At 45.1% G+C, this 19,308-nt stretch overlaps 1 protein-coding gene across 1 annotated transcript in view; it reads left to right on the plus strand.

Annotated features, from left to right (window-relative positions):
* The window catches only part of GK (glycerol kinase), a 311,446-nt gene that overhangs the window by 95,908 nt on the left and 196,230 nt on the right, over positions 1 to 19,308 (plus strand). The window contains exon 9 of the mRNA XM_030202379.1: positions 7,161 to 7,227. Within this exon, the coding sequence (XP_030058239.1) occupies positions 7,161 to 7,227 (67 nt within the window). The remainder of the gene's footprint in view (positions 1 to 7,160; positions 7,228 to 19,308) is intronic.

The raw sequence follows: 19,308 nt of genomic DNA on the forward strand, positions 1-19,308 counted from the left end.
GTCTGGAGAAAGGCCTGTCGCTCAGTTCCCTTAAAGTCCAGGTAGCGGCTCTGGCTTGCTTCAGGGGCCGCCTGAAGGGTGCTTCCCTGGCTTCGCAGCCAGATGTGGTGCGCTTTCTCAAGGGAGTTAATCACCTGCGCCCTCCTCTGCACTCAGTAGTACCTGCGTGGAATCTCAATTTAGTGCTAAGAGCCTTGCAGAAGCCGCCTTTTGAACCCTTGTCGAGGGCATCTCTGAAAGACCTGACGTTGAAAGCAGTCTTTTTGGTGGCTATCACTTCAGCCAGAAGAGTTTCCGAGCTCCAGGCGCTATCATGTCGAGAGCCCTTTCTGCAGTTGACTGAGGCAGGAGTGTCTATTCGCACAGTGCCTTCCTTCCTTCCCAAGATTGTTTCTCGCTTCCATGTGAATCAGCAGCTCTGTCTCCCATCCTTTCTTAGGGAGGACTACCCAGAGGAGTACTCTGCTCTCAAATATCTAGATGTGAGACGAGTCATCATCAGATTCTTGGAAGTGACCAATGATTTCCGGAAGTCGGATCATCTGTTTGTCCTGTTTGCAGGTCCTCGTAAGGGTCTGCAGGCTGCTAAGCCTACAGTGGCAAGATGGGTCAAGGAAGCCATTGCAGCGGCTTATGTGGCCGCGGGGAAGGTGCCGCCTATCCGGCTGAAGGCTCACTCCACTAGAGCTCAGGCGGCCTCGATGGCGGAGGCCGGGTCCGTCTCCTTGGAAGAGATTTGCAAGGCGGCAACTTGGGCATCGGCTCATACCTTCTCCAGGCATTACTGCTTGACTGTGGCTGCTCGGGCGGAGGCCCGGTTTGGAGCTTCAGTGTTGCGGTCAGGGATTTTTATGTCCCACCCTGGGTGAGTACTGCTTCGGTACATCCCACCGGTCTATGATTGATCAGCATGATGATATGGAAGGTAAAATTATGTATCATACCTGATAATTTTCTTTCCATTAATCATAGCTGATCAATCCATAGCCTCTCCCAGATATCTGTACTGTTTTTATTCTGGTTGCATTTCAGATTCAGGTTTAGTCTTCAGTTCCTGTTCAGGAGGACTTCGTGTTCAAGTTTTTTCAATTGGATTCTTCAGGAGTTGAGACGATTTTGTGTTACAGTGAGCTGCTGCATTCCTCTCCCGTCCGTTTTACGGGGCTGGATTGAAACCTAAATTCTGCCGGCGCTCCCTCCCGCTTCGTGCGGCTGTAGGGCAGCTTTGTACCCCTCCCTGCTTCGGCGGTGTTAGGGTCAGTCAGCTCCTCCCGCGGTTGCGGTTGCAGGATAAGCCAGATCCCCCCGCATCGGCGGGGTGGTGTCCCTCCTCCGCTCCGCGTGGATGAGCTGGACGGATTCCCCTCCCCCACTTGTGTGGGGATGAGCTGGGTTAATTCCCCTCCCCCGTTTCGGCGGTGGTGAGCTGGGCAGTGTCTCCCTTTGTGGATGCAATTCTCTAAGTGCTGAGTCCTGCGGATGGAGCTTTGATATCGACATGCTGAGGAGTTTCCGGCAGCACATGACCACATATAGGGAGGCAAAAGGATTGCTCTCTATCTCCACCTGCTGGTAGATGGACACAACCCACCAGTCTATGGATTGATCAGCTATGATTAATGGAAAGAAAATTATCAGGTATGATCAGTGCTTTTTTTGTAGAAAAAAAGGTGCCGGTACTCATTATGGGCGGAGTCACCACATATGGCCCCACCCCTATGATAGCCACACCCACATTAGCCACAGCCCTTATACCAGCCATGGCACATATAAACAGACATCATTGAAAATATACTGGTATAGAGAAAAAACAATAACTTGTGATTTTTTTTCATTATAAATCATTTCTGTAAGATGTTACAGCTCCAGTATACCCAGTGCAAAATAAGACAGCAGATGTAAATTCTCAAATTGGACAAATTCCAAACACTAAAATGAAAATAAAATGATTTTTTCTACCTTTGTTGTCTGGTGACTGTTTTCTATCCATACTGGTCCAAGTGTCTGATTCTGCTGCTCTCTATCTGTTCTCTTAACTCCGTTTCCAGGGCTTCCTTTCCATTTATTTCTTTACTTTCCTCCTTTATTCTTCCATGTACAGCATTTCGCCTCTCTCCCCGCCAACCCCTCCATCCATCCATGCCCAGCAAGTCTCCTCTATCTCCTGCTCTCCTCTCCATCCATTTCCAGCATTTCTCCTTCCTCCCCTGCCATCTCATCCATGTGCATCTCCTTCCTATCTTACCTCCCCTCCATCCATGTCCAGCATGTCTCCTCTCTCCCCTGCCCTCCTATGTCCAGCGATTCTTCTCTACCCCCTGCCATCCATGTCCAACCATTCTCTCTTCCCTGCCCTCCCCTCCCAGCCATGTCCAGCAATTCTCTGTTCCCTCCCCTCCTAGCCATGTCCAGCAATTCTCTGTTCCCTGCCCTCCCCTTCCAGCAATGTCCAGCAATTCTCCGTTCCCTCCCCTCCCAGCCATGCCCAGCAATTCTCCGTTCCCTGCCCTCCCCTCCCAGCAATGTCCAGCAATTCTCTGTTCCCTCCACTCCCAGCCATGTCCAGCAATTCTCCGTTCCCTGCCCTCCCCTCCTAGCCATGTCCAGCAATTCTCCATTCCCTGCCCTCCCCCCCTCCCAGCAATGTCCACCACCAATTCTCCGTTCCCTCCCCCCAGCAATGTCCACCACCAATTCTCCGTTCCCTCCCCTCCCCTCCCAGCAATGTCCACCACCAATTCTCCATTCTCTCCCCTCCCCTCCCAGCAATGTCCAGCAATTCTCTGTTCCCTCCACTCCCAGCCATGTCCAGCAATTCTCCATTCCCTGCCCTCCCCTCCCCTCCTAGCCATGTCCAGCAATTCTCCGTTCCCTGCCCTCCCCTCCCAGCAATGTCCACCACCAATTCTCTGTTCCCTCCCCTCCCAGCAATGTCCAGCAATTCTCTGTTCCCTCCCCTCCCAGCCATATCCAGCAATTCTCCGTTCCCTGCCCTCCCCTCCCAGCTGTGTCCAGCAATTCTCCATTCCCTGCCCTCCCCTCCCAGCAATGTCCACCACCAATTCTCCGTTCCCTCCCCTCCCCTCCCAGCAATGTCCACCACCAATTCTGTTCCCTCCCCTCCCAGCCATGTCAAGCAATTCTCCATTCCCTGCCCTCCCCTCCTAGCCATGTCCAGCAATTCTCCGTTCCCTGCCCTCCCCTCCCAGCAATGTCCACCACCAATTCTCCGTTCCCTCCCCTCCCAGCAATGTCCAGCAATTCTCTGTTCCCTCCCCTCCCAGCCATGCCCAGCAATTCTCCGTTCCCTGCCCTCCCCTCCCCTCCCAGCAATGTCCACCACCAATTCTCCGTTCCCTCCCCTCCCAGCAATGTCCACCACCAATTCTCCGTTCCCTCCCCTCCCCTCCCCTCCCCTCCCAGCAGTGTCCACCACCAATTCTCCGTTCCCTGTCCTCTCCTCTCCCATGTCCAGCAATTCTTGGACCTTTTTTTTTGCCCCCCCCCCCCCCCCCCCCCCCCGGCGACGTTCCTGGCGAGTCCTGACCTTACTTTTTTTTTTTAAAGACTCAGAACGCGCGAACGATGCAGCCGGCAGCGATTGAAAGAGGCTGTCTGGCGTCTGCGTCGGAGCTTCCCTCACCCTCTGCGAGTCCCGCCTATGCGGAAACAGGAAGTTGTAACAACGAAGGCGGGACTCGCAGAGGGTGAGGGAAGCTCCGACGCAGACGCCAGACAGCCTCTTTCAATCGCTGCCGGCTGCATCGTTCGCACGTTCTGAGTCTTAAAAAAAAAAAACAAAGTGCAGGACTCGCCCGGAGTGTCGCGGGGGGGAGGGGCAAAAAAAAAAAGGTGCCGGTACGCCGTACTGTTGCGTACCGGCACAAAAAAAGCACTGGGTATGATACATAATTTTACCATATGTAAGGAATTGGTTCACATAATTTTGTATGAGTGGAGGAAAGTAACAAAGATATTCAGGTTTGCAAAAATCAGTTGTAAAATAAAGTATTTGGCCTGAAAAAAATCTCTCCAGGGGATAAGCAGGATAACAAGCTCTTGCCTTATAGGGTGACACTGGCAGAGCTTGAATGGGAAAGCTCTCTCTTATACTTTTAGACTAAAAAAAAAAAAAGGCTTTAAGCTTCTCCATGCATGTGCACAAGTTCCCACATTGTCACCAGGCATGGTTGCTTCAATTCATTTTCACAGAGCAGTATGTATATCTCTCCCCTGCAGTTTTCATAGCATCATAGGGTTTATTCTTAATTTATTCCTTTGTCTTTTTTGTGTGTTTGCACGTGGCTCATTTATTTTCACCCTTCTAGTATTGTTAGAATTTTGGAATTGAACTTTATTTTTGTACATCCACTCCTTCATTGAGCTGCTGTGGCTTTCTTGACAGGTTGGCTTTTGATAAGTTATTTGGATTTTTACTGGTTATTTTGTGGCACTATGGCACACAAAGCCCCAAGTGGTTTTAAGAAGTGTGAACTGTGTGGCAGCATCTAGAATGGATGTTTGCAGTGCCTGGACCTCGATTATAAGGTCTATAAGTACATAAGTATTGCCATACTGGGACAGACCAAAGGTCCATCAAGCCCAGTATCCTGTGTCCAACAGTGGCCAATCCAGGTCTCAAGTACCTGGCAAGAGCCCAAAAGGGTACAATACATTTTATGCTGCTCATCTACTATGTTACTTTGTAGCTTCATTGCATGCCCCCCCCCCCCACCCCTCCCTCCAGTCCTAGTATTTTTGGAAAGAGTAAACAAGCAATTGTCATCTACCCGTTCTTTGTGGCCATGAGTTGCAAAAAGAAAAAGCTCTTCAACTCTTTAGATAAGAGCCATACTGAATAAAGTTATCTCTTACCACTGCTTTGAGAGCGTCCTATATGATAAAGACATCTACATCCGGTGTATCATTAAAAGTCAAATATTCCTGCAGCGCCTCTGTAACCAATTGCACAAAATGTGCATGTCCTAGAACTGCGTATTCATCCTCCAGGGGGTTGGCCTCGAAACACCAAGCTCAGTCCCCTGCAGGGAAAGTCGCAGAGGGGCATGATCAGAGAGAGTAATAGGGTCAATAATACATCTTTCAAGATTATGAAAGAGCTGAGGTGAGCATAAAAAATAATTCTGGAATAAGAATTAACTCCCGCAGCAAAGCACATGTAATTGCTAATCCCGGGATTTTGCTGCCTGCACAATCCACTAAAGAGTAAGACTGAAATAGTTGTTGGAGCCCTTCATTACATCATCCCTTATTCCAGTGGGACAAACCCGCCTGCCCCAAGCGGTCCCATGTGTCAGAGATTGTCATATTGAGATCTGCCCCTAATATCATGGGCAAGGTTGTTCAAACAGATAAATGCCCCAATAAGGTATTCAAAAAGTCAAGTTGACCATAATTGGGGGTGTGAGCGCTAATTAAACAGCATTGAAAAGTGCCCACAGCTACTGCCACTGCCACACCCTGCCTGGAGTCATCCTTCCAAGAACGCAACACTCTGCCTTTAAATTTCTTGTGTATCAGGATGAGCACCCCTGCACTATTGGTGGTCCCAAATGAATAAAAGGGTTTTCCCACCCAGGGTATCTATCTGGAGTTGTTTACTATCTTGGGCCACCAGGCGAGTCTCCTGTATGAGAAAGATATCAGATGTCATATTGCCCAGTTCCTTCAAAACCTTCCTCCTCTTATGTGTGCCCTGCATGGCTCTAACATTGTAAGAAGTGAAGGTGAAAAGAACATCCCCCATGACAGTATGAGGTATGTATATAACTCAGTTGGGAGATAAAGAGGTAGGTGACACTTGCAAATAAAAATGGGTCCTAAATAAAAATCAAAAATATGGATCTTGGAAATGGCACATAAGCATTAGAGGTTTTTAAAACATATAAACAATAACAACATCCAAACCAAAGAAAGGTGCAGTAGCCGGGTCAGCAGACTCTGGAGGCAATTGAGTGCAACCAGCTGAAGGGTTAGAAGGAAAGGTTTGCCTTTTTGTGGATGACACGAAGATAGCTAATAGAGTGGATACCCTGGAGGGAGTAGAAATGATGAGAAAGGATCTCCAAAAGTTAGAAGAATGGTCAAGGGTCTGGCAGTTAAAATTTAATGTACCAATCAAAATCGGTTTCTAATATACAATTAGTAAACTATTACAAAAAAACACAAAAACAATTCAAGCAAATATAAAAATGTGCAAACTACAAAATATCTCTCTATAAAAGAATATATATAAAAAAATATATATTGGTTTGTGCTCAGTTTTTTTTTTTTTTGTGTATTGCAGTGACCTGGCGGTTCCAATTGTGTATAAACACCACGGTGGAAATGGAGGTAATGACACCTCTGTGGTCACAAAAGATCTCGTATGTGGCAGCGATTGGCAGCCTTATACGTCAACAAAAAAAAAAAAGAATTCACTTAAAAGGCCTTAAGATGTGGCTTTTTTGGAAATTTTTTAACTAGTAGTACAGGGATATGAATTGATTTACAATGCAATGTATTTATTTTTATACTCCTTTGTGTCCTGATTGTTACTGGTTTTAGGTGCCCTTTTACAAAGGCGTGGTAGGCAGCCTATGCCAAAATGAGACCACCGCCAGGCTAGCATGCCCCCTGGTGGTAATTTCAGATTTGGAGTGCGCCCATACCGCTGGGACAAATTTTTTTTTCCTACCACGCATGGTGTTTCCAGCATTAATCGGCAGTTGGGGTGTGCTGACCGGTCACCGTACGGCTAGTGCCTTACCGCAAGATTAGTGAGTGGTGTTAAGACCTCAGGCCATAAATAGACGCACGCTGATTTCAGTTTAGCCATAGGTCCTTTTCCCAGCCCATTGAAAAATGCCCTTTTTCCCAGACATGGTAAAAACTGGCCTAGTGCGCGCCAAAAATGCGCACCCATACTACCGCAGGCCACTTTTTGCCACGGCTTAGTAAAAGAACCCCTTATATTGTTGTGTTATTCAACTTCCTCCCTCTGGTACTTGTGATTTAGTTGCTTTATTGTTTGGTTTGGTTTATTTTACTTTGTATATACAGGTTTTTTTCTTATTTTACATAGCTTTGATATCTCTATTGCAATGTGGGTATAACAAATTTTGCTAATGTTTTTTTGTTTTGTTTTTTTTTGTTCCTAGTTTTTTTGATATTCCTATGGATTTGCTTCCAAAAGTGAGGAGCTCCTCTGAAATTTATGGACTTATGGTAAATATTCTATTAATTCATGCAGAAAAATAGTTGCTTGAGGCCCTTTTACTAAGCTGCAGTAAGCACTAACGCGTCTTGCGACCATTAGCACATGACCATTATTGTAAGAAGGGAAAATGCGGCCATTTTACAGCCATGCTAAAGGTGGCCTCAGGATGTGGGAAACCCACATGCTAGACATAGCATAGACCATTTTTAGCGCAGCTTAGTAAAAGGGGCATGTTGATTTCAAGGTGTGTTGTAGCTTTTTGTGAACACTCTAGTATTTATAATAAGGGGCTTTATCTGCTTGTCTTTTTTTCTGATCATGTACATTATTGTACAATACCTAAATTTAATAATTAGTTTTAATAAGAAAAGAAGATTGAGCACTTCAGTTACTCTTAGTTTGGTTTAACCTCAAACTTCCATTTTTGTTTTAAAATAGATTTTTAAGAATAAACAATTAGAATCCCTCACATCTTAGGGAATTTGAATGCAAATTAAGTTTCAAGTTTATTTCACCCCCCCCCCCCCCCCCCCCCCCGTCTAAGCTGAATGGGCTGTGTTGGTATTGCTGTGCGTCTTAATAAAGAGGAGAGTTAGTTTTCTCTTGAGCGGTATATTATCAGAGTAGTTTATAATTCCATAATATCAAAAAAGAAAAGGAACTACAATAATAAAGGAAAGAAATGAAGAAGCAAATGTTAGCACTGCTACACATCAGACCACTTCCTCCCCCGCCCCATGCTAGATTAACTGACTTTGTGTAACAACTGTTAAATTGTCTTAATAAAACTGAAACAATCTCTTTGGTACTTGTTCTTACAATGCACTACTACATAAATATGAATGAGAACAAGTATTTACTCCAGTATGGCAATTGCAATTAGTTATAGAGGAAAAGACTTCAGACTCCCGGTCACAGCTGTTTACGCTCAAAACTAAACTAGCTGACCGCTCTGCTCTGCGTGTCTGACATTCAGTTCACGCTGGCGAGAATCCTCATCAGTCATAAAAACCTCTTACACATCGATCTATCAATTTCATATATTCGATGTGTGACTGAAACTACTCAGATAATACTTAGCTGTGGTTTGTGCTAGGGCAAATCCAACTAGTCCAAGCCCGACGGCAAGCTCCCACTTCGCTCGTAGCTTCTTAAGGAGCCGGACAAACTAGCCCTTCTCAGCACCTACAACCATATAACAAATAATCATTAAATCAGTTGTCATCTAATAGAGAAGAGTAAATGAAAAAACTCACATATTCGGGGAACGAAGGAATACCTTCACGGACCACCAGCTTTCAACTGCATGATTGCTCTTGCTAAACCGGAAGTATTTATACTACTTCCCGTACATACAACGTCCCAAAATGTAGGGCCAAATTTAAAAGGCAGTACTCTCGCTGTGATCACATGGATCTTAAAGGAACGCTTTCCACTCTACTCTGTTGTTTAGACCTTCCGGCATTAGGGATCTCAATCTGTAGATCCATCGTTGTTCTCTTCGGGAGAACCGGGAGTCTGAACTCTTTTCCTCTATAACTAATTGCAGTTGCCATACTGGAGTAAATACTTAATAAAACTGAGGCAATTTAGATTATTTTATATCTGTATTACATCTCTTTACTTATGCCACATAGAGAAAACAAACTCTGTTCTTTGAATAGAAGCAGTACCGGGCTGTCACTTGCCACTGGCTCTAAGTACAACATTGGCAGTGCATTTCCATTTACAAAATTATGTGTACTAGTTCTCTTAGACGCTACCTTCCCATTGCAGAGATTAAAATGATTACTACTACTACTTGACATTTCTAAAGCGCTACCAGGGTTACGCAGCACTGTACAATTTAACATAGAAGGACAGTCCCTGCTCAGAGAGCTTACAATGTAAAGGACAAATGTACAGTCAGTCAAATTGGGGCAGTCAAATTGGGGCAGTCTACATTTCCTGAAAGGTATAAAGGTTAGGTGCCGAAAGCAACATTGAAGAGGTGGGCTTTGATCAAAGATCTGAAGATGGGTAGGGAGGGGGCTTGGCGTAGGGGCTCAGGAAGTTTATTCCAAGCATAGGGTGAGGCGAGGCAGAATGAGCAGAGCCTGGAGCCAAAGTTATTAAGCTGAGAAATTTACCACATAAGCTCCTCTATTAGTTACTAGGGAAACCCCAGAAGATGCTAGGAGGATTGGAGTGAGGGAGTGGGGGGGGGGGGGGCTTTATGAAAAGGGCTGGGAGGATGCAAGTCCCACAGCACTAGTCCCAGGGAGCCTCAGGCCACATGTTAGTAGCCAGAAGTTTCAGTGAGGAAGATGATGCCAGCTGAAACTGGCTTTTTTTTCCCATGGACAAGCAGGATGCAGTATTCTGACTGATGGGTGACATCACTGGCAGAGCCCCGGTGCAGAAAGACTCCCCATTTTATTTTGTAGAAGCGTTTAGAAGCAGCTTGCCATACATGTGCGTGTTTTCCTACTTGCCATTGTAGCACAGGACCAGGCTAGTCTTTAGTTTTCCACGGAACACTGAAGATGCTTTTCTGTGTGTCCCTTCAACTCGCATCTAAAGAGTTGGCAGTTTAGCTTGTCCTTTTGTTATTTTAAGAACATAAGAATAGCCATACTGGGTCAGACCAAAGGTCCATCGAGCCCCGTATTCTGTTTCCAACAGTTGCCAATCCAGATCACAAATACCTTTCAGAAACCCAAATAGTGGCAACATTCCATCATACAGATCCCAGGGCAATCAGTGGTGTCCCCATTTCTATATCAATAGCAGACTATGGACTTTTCCTACAGGAACTAGTCTAAACCTTTTTTAAAACCAGATACGCTAATCGCTGTTATATCCTCTGGCAAAGAGTTCCAGAGCTTAACTATTTGAGTAAAAAAAATATTTCCTCCTATTTGTTTTAAAAGTATTTCCATACAACTTCCTTGAGCGTCCCTTAGTCTTTGTACTTTTGGAATGAGTAAAAAAATCAATTCAGTTCTACTCGTTCTACACCACTCAGGATTTTGTAGACCTTGATCATACTTCCCCTCAGTCGTCTGTTTTCCAAGCTAAGAACCCTAACCTCTTTAGCCTTTCCTCATATGAGAAGAGTTCCATCCCCTTTATCATTTTGGTCACTCTTTTTTTGAACCTTTTCTAATTCTTCTATATCTTTTTTTGAGATACGGTGACCAGAACTGAATGCAATACTCAAGGTGAGGTCGCACCAAGTGCGATACAGAGGCATTATAGTATTTCTAGTCTTATTTCCCATCCCTTTCCTAATAATTGCTAGTATCCTGTTTGCTTTTTTGGCCGCCGCTACACACTGAGCAGAAGATTTCAGCATATTATCTACAATGACACCTAGTTGTTTTTTCTTGGGTGCTGACCCCCAAAGTAGACCATAACATCAGGTAACTATGATTCAGATTATTTTTTCCAATGTGCATCACTTTGCATTTGTCCACATTAAATTTTATCTGCCATTTCGATGCCCAGTCTTCCAATTTCCTAAGGTCTTCCTGTATTATTTCACAGTCCGCAAGTGTTTTAACAACCTTGAATAGTTTGTATCATCTGCAGATTTGATCACCTCACTTGTCATTCTGATTTCCAGATCATTTATAAATATTTTAAATTGCACCAGTCCCAATACAGATCCCTGCGTCACTCCACTATTCACCCTCCTCCATTGAGAGAAATGATCATTTAACCCTACCCTCTGCTTTCTGTTCAATAACCAGTTCCTCATCCACACCAGAACATTGCCTTCTATCCCATGACTCTTTAATTTTCTCAGGAGTCTCTCATGCGGAACTTTGTCAAAAGCTTTCTGAAAGTCTAGATGCACTACTTCAACCTTTATCCACATATATATTCACGCCTTCAAAGACATGAAGCAAATTGCTTACCTTTTAAGTGTCATGTGGGGCTAGTACCTTATTTTTCCCTTTTTGTTCTTTAGTCAGGATTTTGGCATTTGTTCCTTTATTTTCTATAGCTCACCAGGCCCCTTACCTTTTTTTTTTCTTTTTTTTTTTCTTTCACAATCAAGCCATTTGATTTTGCTTTAGTAGGACATGTCCCTTACAGAAACCCACAATTGGTACCAACAATACCTGGGACCCGATCATAATCCCTCTTTGTAAACTCTGTTCACAGATGTCAAAAAGAGGAATTAGAGGCCAAAAGAAAACAGTGCAAAAGGATTTTTTGGTGCAGAGAAGTCTGGTTTTGCATCACTCTTAATGGGTCTGGGAGCTGCATCAGACAACAGATCTTGCTCTTTATTTTTCTAATAAAATAAAGGCGATTTTGGACAGAATAACTCTGATAAAACTGAACTATTTGATATTCCATTGGACAGAAATTGATCATCTTCAGATATTCCTAATTTTGATATTGCTTCAGTAGTTAGAAAACTATCCACCTTGTCCTTTGGATGAATGTCCTATAAACGTATAGGGACCCTTTTTATGAAGCGGCAATAAGCTTACCGAACACTATTCTAGGACTATTGCCGGCCCAACACAGCCACTGGCAGTAGTTCCGGGTTGAGCTTGCACCATTTCCATGGAAAAAATTAAAACCCCAGAAATTGTTAGTGCGGTGGTAACCTGGCGGTAATTGGGCATCGTCACGCACTGGCCACTCACCGCGGGAGCCCTTACCACCACTTCAGTGGGTGGCGGTAAGTGCTTCCTGCCATATAGCCACACGATAAGAATTGTCTTCCGACATGGCCATTTTTTTTTGGGGGGGGGGGGGGGGAGGGAGGGGCTTTTTACCAACTGCAGTGAAAAGGGCCCTGGTGTGTGGGAAAAATGGCCCTCACCACTACCGCAAGGCCCTTTTTCTTGCAGCTTGGTAAAAAGACCCCATCTACTATAATAATTTGCACCTCCAGCGTTCTGAAGCTGACTGCCAGGAAGTTGAAGCCCGGTTCGTAATGTCTGAAGCCTTCCGGTGATGTCACCGTGTTGCCTGGGAAACCACGACGCATCTTAAGCACGGGCGCTACGAGTTCGCACCACCATCTTCATCCCATCACCGTTGTCTTAACGGCCTCCCTGCCGACTGGCGAGCAACACTTCTCCCATTCCCCCTCCCTCCCGCTCGCTCCCTTTCTTACCGTTTCCTTAGAAACTGCCAGCGGAATAGTAGGCAGCCAGCTGGACCAACTCGACCACACGCCGTCGCCCTTATCAGCAGGGTTATCATGATGTGGGCGGTGGACGACTCTATGCTCATCCTCCCCCCGATTATAGAAATGGTAGGTCAGGTAGGAGGCTGCGGCGGCTCCGGCCGCCTCTATCTCTGCCCGTCGAGCAGCAGATCCCACAGAGGAGGAGAGCGGCCGCTCTTACAGAGCCCCGGAGTATCGGGAGTGGGATAGTGAGCGCCGGGCCAGGGCCGCAACAAAATGCGCAGGGCGGCCATACCGGCGCAGAGTACAGCGAGCGGGGTAAAGCTCGCGAGAAGAGGCCTCCGGTTCCCACTCACAGATGCACGCATACAGACAGAAACACACCCCTCCCTCTCAAACCCCAACTCCCACTCTCACAGAAACACACACACCCCAATAGCCCCCTCCCAGTCAAACCCCAGATCCTACCCACCCCCAAACCCCTAGCCCATTCTCATACACACACTCCTCTGCTTCCTGTCCAATTCCAGTCCCCATTCTCACCACAAACACAGCCCCCACCCCTCCCAGTCAAACCCCAGATCCCACTCCCCCCAAACCTCTAGCCCCTAGTGCTCAATCTTCTTTTCTTATTAAAACTAATTATTAAATTTAGGTATTGTACAATAATGTACATGATCAGAAAAAAAGACAAGCAGATAAAGCCCCTTATAAATACTAGAGTGTTCACAAAAAGCTACAACACACCTTGAAATCAACATGCCCCTTTTACTAAGCTGCGCTAAAAAATGGCCTATGCTATGTCTAGCATGTGGGTTTCCCACATCCTGAGGCCATTTTTAGCATGGCTGTAAAATGGCCGCATTTTCCCTTCTTACAATAATGGTCACATGCTAATGGTCCCAAGACGCGTGGGAGATATAGCTTGTAAGAAAATTAAAATCAACCAACCAACCAGGGAGGGATTCTGGACTGGTCTGAAAGAACTAAACGAAAGAAAGTGATCAGGTAAGACAACTTTTCCTTCCATAACATCCTATCAGACCAGTCCAGACTAATGAGATGTAGCAAAGCAGTGTCCCCAACATAGGGCAGGACTAAAAGATCTATAATAAAATCTAACAAGTAAATTCTGCAACCAAGTCCAAGAAACTCTCTGGCAAACATAATAAAGAAAAAAAAAACCCTCTAGCCCATTCTCATGCACACACCCCTCTGCTTCCTCTCCAACTCCAGTCCCCATTCTCAGACACACACGCATGTACCTCTCCACTTTCATTCAAATCCCAGCCCCCATTCTCACGCACAAACATAGCTCTCTCCCTTCCCTTCAAACCCTAACTCCCACTGCATTCAAATTCCAACAAGCCCTAAGATGTGAGGGATTCTAATTGTTTATTCTTAAAAATCTATTTTAAAACAAAAATGGAAGTTTGAGGTTAAACCAAACTAAGAGTAACTGAACTGCTGGGAGTTTGAACCCTTTGTGAACTGCTGTGTTTGGGGAATTGTTTTGCATAACTGTTTAAATGAACTGCTGGGGAGTTTGAACCCTTTTTGATCTACCGTGTTTGGTGAACTGTTTTGTCCAACTGCTGACATGAACTGCTGGGGAGGGTTTGAACCCTTTCTCGAGCTACCGTGTTTGGAGAATTACTTTGCATACCTGCTATACATGAACTGCTGGGAGTTTGAGCCCTTTTTGAGCTACTCTGTTTGAAAAATTGCTTTGCATAACTATTTTATATGAACTGCTGAGATTTTGGAACCTTTTGGGTTTTTTTGTTTTGTTTTGTTTTGAATACTATGCTGTTGAACTGCTATGCTTCTTGAGAAATGCTGTGGTGGGAACTACATTTTGAGGAGCAGTTGACACAAAGGGATTACAATAAAGTATAGTGATCTGACCTTGTGGATTGCCGTGCGAACTTTAGCAGTGGATTACAGAATGGATTGTAAGAACATTTTTGAAAAAAAAAAAAGTCTGGGATGTTATTCTGTATATCACAAAATTTGGAGATTTTTGTTTTTCATTTGGTATTTAGTTTTTTTCCTTTTCTTAATTTTTTTGAGTAAGTTTTTAACTCCTTTTGTAAAGATCGGAAGTGTCATGAGTGACATCATGATCGAAGTTTTTAAGGAAATGATTCTACGGCCATGTTTGAAGGATCCCAGTGGCATGAAGACGGTTTGTGTTCTAATTAACTGGCAAGTACTGTTATGTTTATTTATTTATTTAAGCATTTATATCCCACACTTTCCTGCCCATGGGTAGGCTCAATGTGGCTTACATTAGTTCAAAAAGGCTAACAGCAGTATAAAAGGACACTTCAGTCTAGTAATAAACAGACACAGTAAGGGCGAGGTAGTTGGTGGGGAGAGACAGAGGGAGAGAAGTGAGAGAGGAGGTAAGGAATGCAGTATGGTCGCACAACATAATGGGTCAGAAAACATTAAGGCAGTGCTGAGCTGCAGGGTAAGCTGTCCTGAATAAAGCAGTCTTCAGGGAGATTCTGAAAGCCTGTTGTTCAGAGGTAGCTTTTACTGAGTTGGGCAAACCATTCCACAAACGTGCACTGATGTAGGGAAAGGTAGATGCGTGGCTGGTTTTATACTTGAGGCCATTGCACGAGGGGTAGGATCGGGAAGATTTGCTCAAGTTCCTTGGTGGCAAGATGATAAGATTATCCATATAAGCTGGAGCTTCGCCGTGTAGGATTTTGTGCACCAGGGCACAAATTTTGAATGTTATATGTTCCTTGACAGGTAGCCAGTGCAGCTTTTCTCGCAGTGGCCTTGAGCTGATGAACTTCGATTTACCGTAGATCAATCTTGCAGCGGTATTTTGGGCAGTCTGTAATTTTTTAAGAAGCAGTTCCATGCACCCTGCATAGATACCATTGCAGTAATCAAGATGACTCAAGAGACCGCACTAAATTGCAAAACACTGCTCTAGGGAAGAAAGGTTTTATACGCTTCAGTTTCCAAAGAGAGAAGAATGCTTTTTTCATGGCTGCATTAGTGTGATCAACTAGAGTTAGATTTCTGTCAAATATTACTCCTAGAATTTTCAGAGACGTAGAGATTGGCAGGTCAAGCCCAGGTGCAGTTAAGGTGGTAGGATTGTACTTGTTGTAAGGTGATGTGAGTAGAAGGCAATGAGTTTTGTCTGTGTTGAGCTTCAATTTAAAGGAATTCGCCCAGGCACGTACAGTTTGTAACCCAATACTGATGTTGGCAGCTATTTTTTTTTTTTTACATTTGTACCCCGCGCTTTCCCACTCATGGCAGGCTCAAGTCTTTTTTGAAAGGAATGTAGATGGTGATGTCATCCGCATAAATGAACGGTTGGAAGCCAAGTTTAGAAAGGGCTGCAGCTAGAGGAATGAGCATCAAGTTAAACAGTGTAGGAGAAAGCGGCGAACCCTGCGGTGCGCCACAGACAGCTGGCCAAGAAGGTGATAAACTGCCTCCAGAGATGTTTTCTAACTATGTTACTGTTTTATTTTTGGATCATTTGATTTTCACTTATATTATATACATATATTTTTGCTCACTTTTGCTTACTTAAGGTTGTTGTGTTTATATATTATCATTTTTATTCTTTCTAGATTGGTTGTTCAAACCTTGAGATAGCTGATTATAGCGAACCTCTGGTCATAGTTATTGTGATTGACTTTATACATACTTTTGAATCTTTAGCTAAGTTAAAAGCTAAGTGTCTGCTTTTTTTTTTTCTTTTGTTTGCCACGTTTTTGGGTGGATCCATTTAAAGTTGAACATTCTGTGGAGTTTTAACAATATTTCGTATGAAAGGGTTTTTTATGGGGGGGGTCACGTGATGGCAGGATCCTAGGCGGACGTCCCGCGGCTGCTCTCCTCTCCATAGCTATTAAAACAGTCTTTTTCTCTATACTGCACCCCGAACTGACCCCTCAAAATATAGCGCACTGTAAGGGGAAGTATCGGCAGTACTGATCGAGCGTTCACGGAGGTTCGGGAGCGGCTTCTAGGGTATGCCGGCAAAGACCTCGCGAGCACAGAAAGGGTGCAGAGCACAACATGCAGCTAAAATGGCGTCCAGAAAGGAGAGGAGACTCAGAGCCATGCACCACCAGTGGTTGCGTTACAAGCAGCAGCGATTCAAGAGATCATGAAACATATGGCAGCAGTCTTAGATGACAAATTATCGGCTTTGCATGTCTTTATAGATGAGATGAAAGAGAGTATGGCAGCCCAGAGCACTCGCATACATATAGCTGAGGAACGAATCTCCCAGCAAGAAGATCTGGCAAACGGCATGAACTCTCAATTGTCTGCCTTGGAAAAGAGGTGCAAACTGTTGGAAGAGAGAATAGAGGACCATGAGAATAGGAGCAGACGTAATAATATCAGGCTGGTGGGAGTGCTGGAATCTGTTAAAGAAAAGGAGTTATAGGACTTGGTGGAATCCTGGCTACCGAAAGAGATGGGCATGGAGCTGGAGGGGCAGCGGCTTAGAGCAGAGCGGGTGCACCGTGTGGGAGCCCTTAAAGAACAAAACAGCAGGCCGCGCCCGGTAATTGCCCGTATATTCAACTATGCAGAGAAGGCCCATCTAATGGAAAAATACCGACAGCGGAGGAATCTGACTTATCATGGGGCTAATGTGCTGATGATCCAGGATTTCTCACCGAAAGTGTCAGAACTCAGAAAGCGGCTGTCCCCATACTGCTCTCAGCTTTACAATAAAGGGATCAGGTTCTCGTTGCAGTACCCAGCGAAGGTGAGAGTGCTGCATGAGGGCCACGTCCTGTTATCCTGTTTATGGAGAAGCCGGAGGAATTTCAATCGTTTGTGGAGAAATTAAAGTGAGAGAGAGATCCGGTAAAGCGATAGAAGACTAGAGACCTGGACTGAGCCTTGAGAAAATGGAGCGCTGTGGAGAAAGATGCTCCTGGTTGATTAGAGTTTCACTGACTTTCACCGATTCGTGTGAGATTCTTGGGCACCGTTTTTTGGATTACAATATTGTCTATCAAAAGACAACAAAATCAACAGAGCTGGGACACTGTTTGAGAGCGCGAAGGAGAGGTGGCTTCAGGTTTGGCGGGAGCTCTCAGCAAGAGTGCATTAAAGTAACGGCCTGAGCAACTGTGAGAAGGTTTCTCATACTACTGGAATGGCAGATGGTGAGACGCTGTTTCAGCGGGGACGCCATGAGTAGATGTTACTGCTCTGGACGTTCAAGTGTTTGGCTGCATTGCAGTCTGTGTCTGTCATATGTATTGATCATTTAGTGGGTTGAGTATGAAGAGTTGACAAAGTTTGGTGGGAAATGTTTTGTTTGGTGTGTTCCCTATTGAAATGTCATAATGTGCACTGGGATTTCCTATAGGCATACTGTTGTAGGGAGTGACAGGTAGTACGAACTGATTAAGCTATTGTATATTGGGGGGTTCAAGGAGGGGATAAGGGGAGGAGGAAGGGGAGCAGCTTACTTAAGTGAGGGTTGTAACACTGGCTGTTCTTGGAGGGAGGAAGGGGAGGGAACTAAGGGAAGAGTTACAGGTGTGGGAGGAGGGGACGGGGAGAGTTTGTGTGGAGGGAGGGGGGTGTGCGTTTGGACGGTGTGCGTGGCTTACGGAGTGTGAAAGTGGCAGAAGGGGGAGGGGGGCTGGGCAGTTTGGGGATGAGAGGGGAAGGGAGGGGAGGGGAGGGTGGATGGCTCCTGGAGATGAAGGAAAGAGGCTACAATGTGGAGAATGGAGTGGACATAACATTTGGAGGATGAGGGAGGTGGTGAGCTGGGACAACGCCTTTTGCTTTTGGACAAAATGCAGCATCCTTCCTTTAGACTGGACAGATGGGTAGTTTGCGATTTGGATCTCTAAATGTTGATGGAATCCATTTGCCTGTCAAGCGTACTAAAATTCTGTCCTATTGTGCTAAAATGAAAGTTGATGTGCTGTTTTTGCAGGAGACGCATCTCACACAGCAGGAACATCGGAAATTACAAAGGGGCTGGGTTGGGGAGTTAGTTTCCTCTTCCCTTAATAATAGACAAAGGGGGGGTTGTTATTTTGTTTCATAAAAAGCACCATATTAGCATGCATAAATTAATACAGGACCCGGAGGGACGGTTTGTTATATGGTTGGGAGAGGTCGCAGGGCAGAGAGTGGCATTGTGTTCCTTATATGCTCCAAATATATATTCTTATTCTTTCTTCTCTGGCAAATTGGCGCTCCTGGTGTTACTTAGCGGGTACAAATTGGTGTTGGGGGGGGGGGGATTTCAATGATACTGCAGATCCCCTGATAGATTGCAAGCCAGCAAAGCCATGGCCTCCGGCATGGAAGGACAAATGGATTAATTTTCTGGTAAGGGAATTGAGACTACTGGACATTTGGAGGATATTGCACCCAGAATCATATGATTACACTTTTTTCTCTCAGGTGCATGGAGTGTATGCGCGGCTTGATTATTTACTTATAGATGCAGCCCTTTTGTCGAAGGTGCGTGCGGCAGATATAGTGGATGGAGTGGTGTCGGACCACTGTCTGATTTGGGTAGACATACAATTGCAACAAGGCAGTGAATCGCGGATGTGGCGTATGAACCCGACACTGTATTTGGACCCTGAATTCCGCACTTTTTTGTTGAAGGCATGGGATAGTTATCTGTTGGATAATGACCCAGAGTCAGTAGATCCCATTACTTACTGGGAAGCGGGGAAGGCAGTGATGCGGGGGCATATCCTAGCCTATGGCACAAAAGTGAACAGGGAGCGCAATAGTCGTTTAGTCGCTCTGTCGAGTCAGCTTCAACAGTTAAGGGGGAGTCAGGTACGACAGAGAGATGAGGAGACGAAAAAGGCATACTGGGACACCCGCAGGCAAATTAATGACATTCTGAATGCGAGAGCAGCTCAGGATATAAGCATGTATAAATATAATCTGTATAGATGGGTAA

The sequence above is a fragment of the Microcaecilia unicolor genome, chromosome 4 (genome assembly GCF_901765095.1).
Source record: "Microcaecilia unicolor chromosome 4, aMicUni1.1, whole genome shotgun sequence".
NCBI lineage: Eukaryota > Metazoa > Chordata > Amphibia > Gymnophiona > Siphonopidae > Microcaecilia > Microcaecilia unicolor.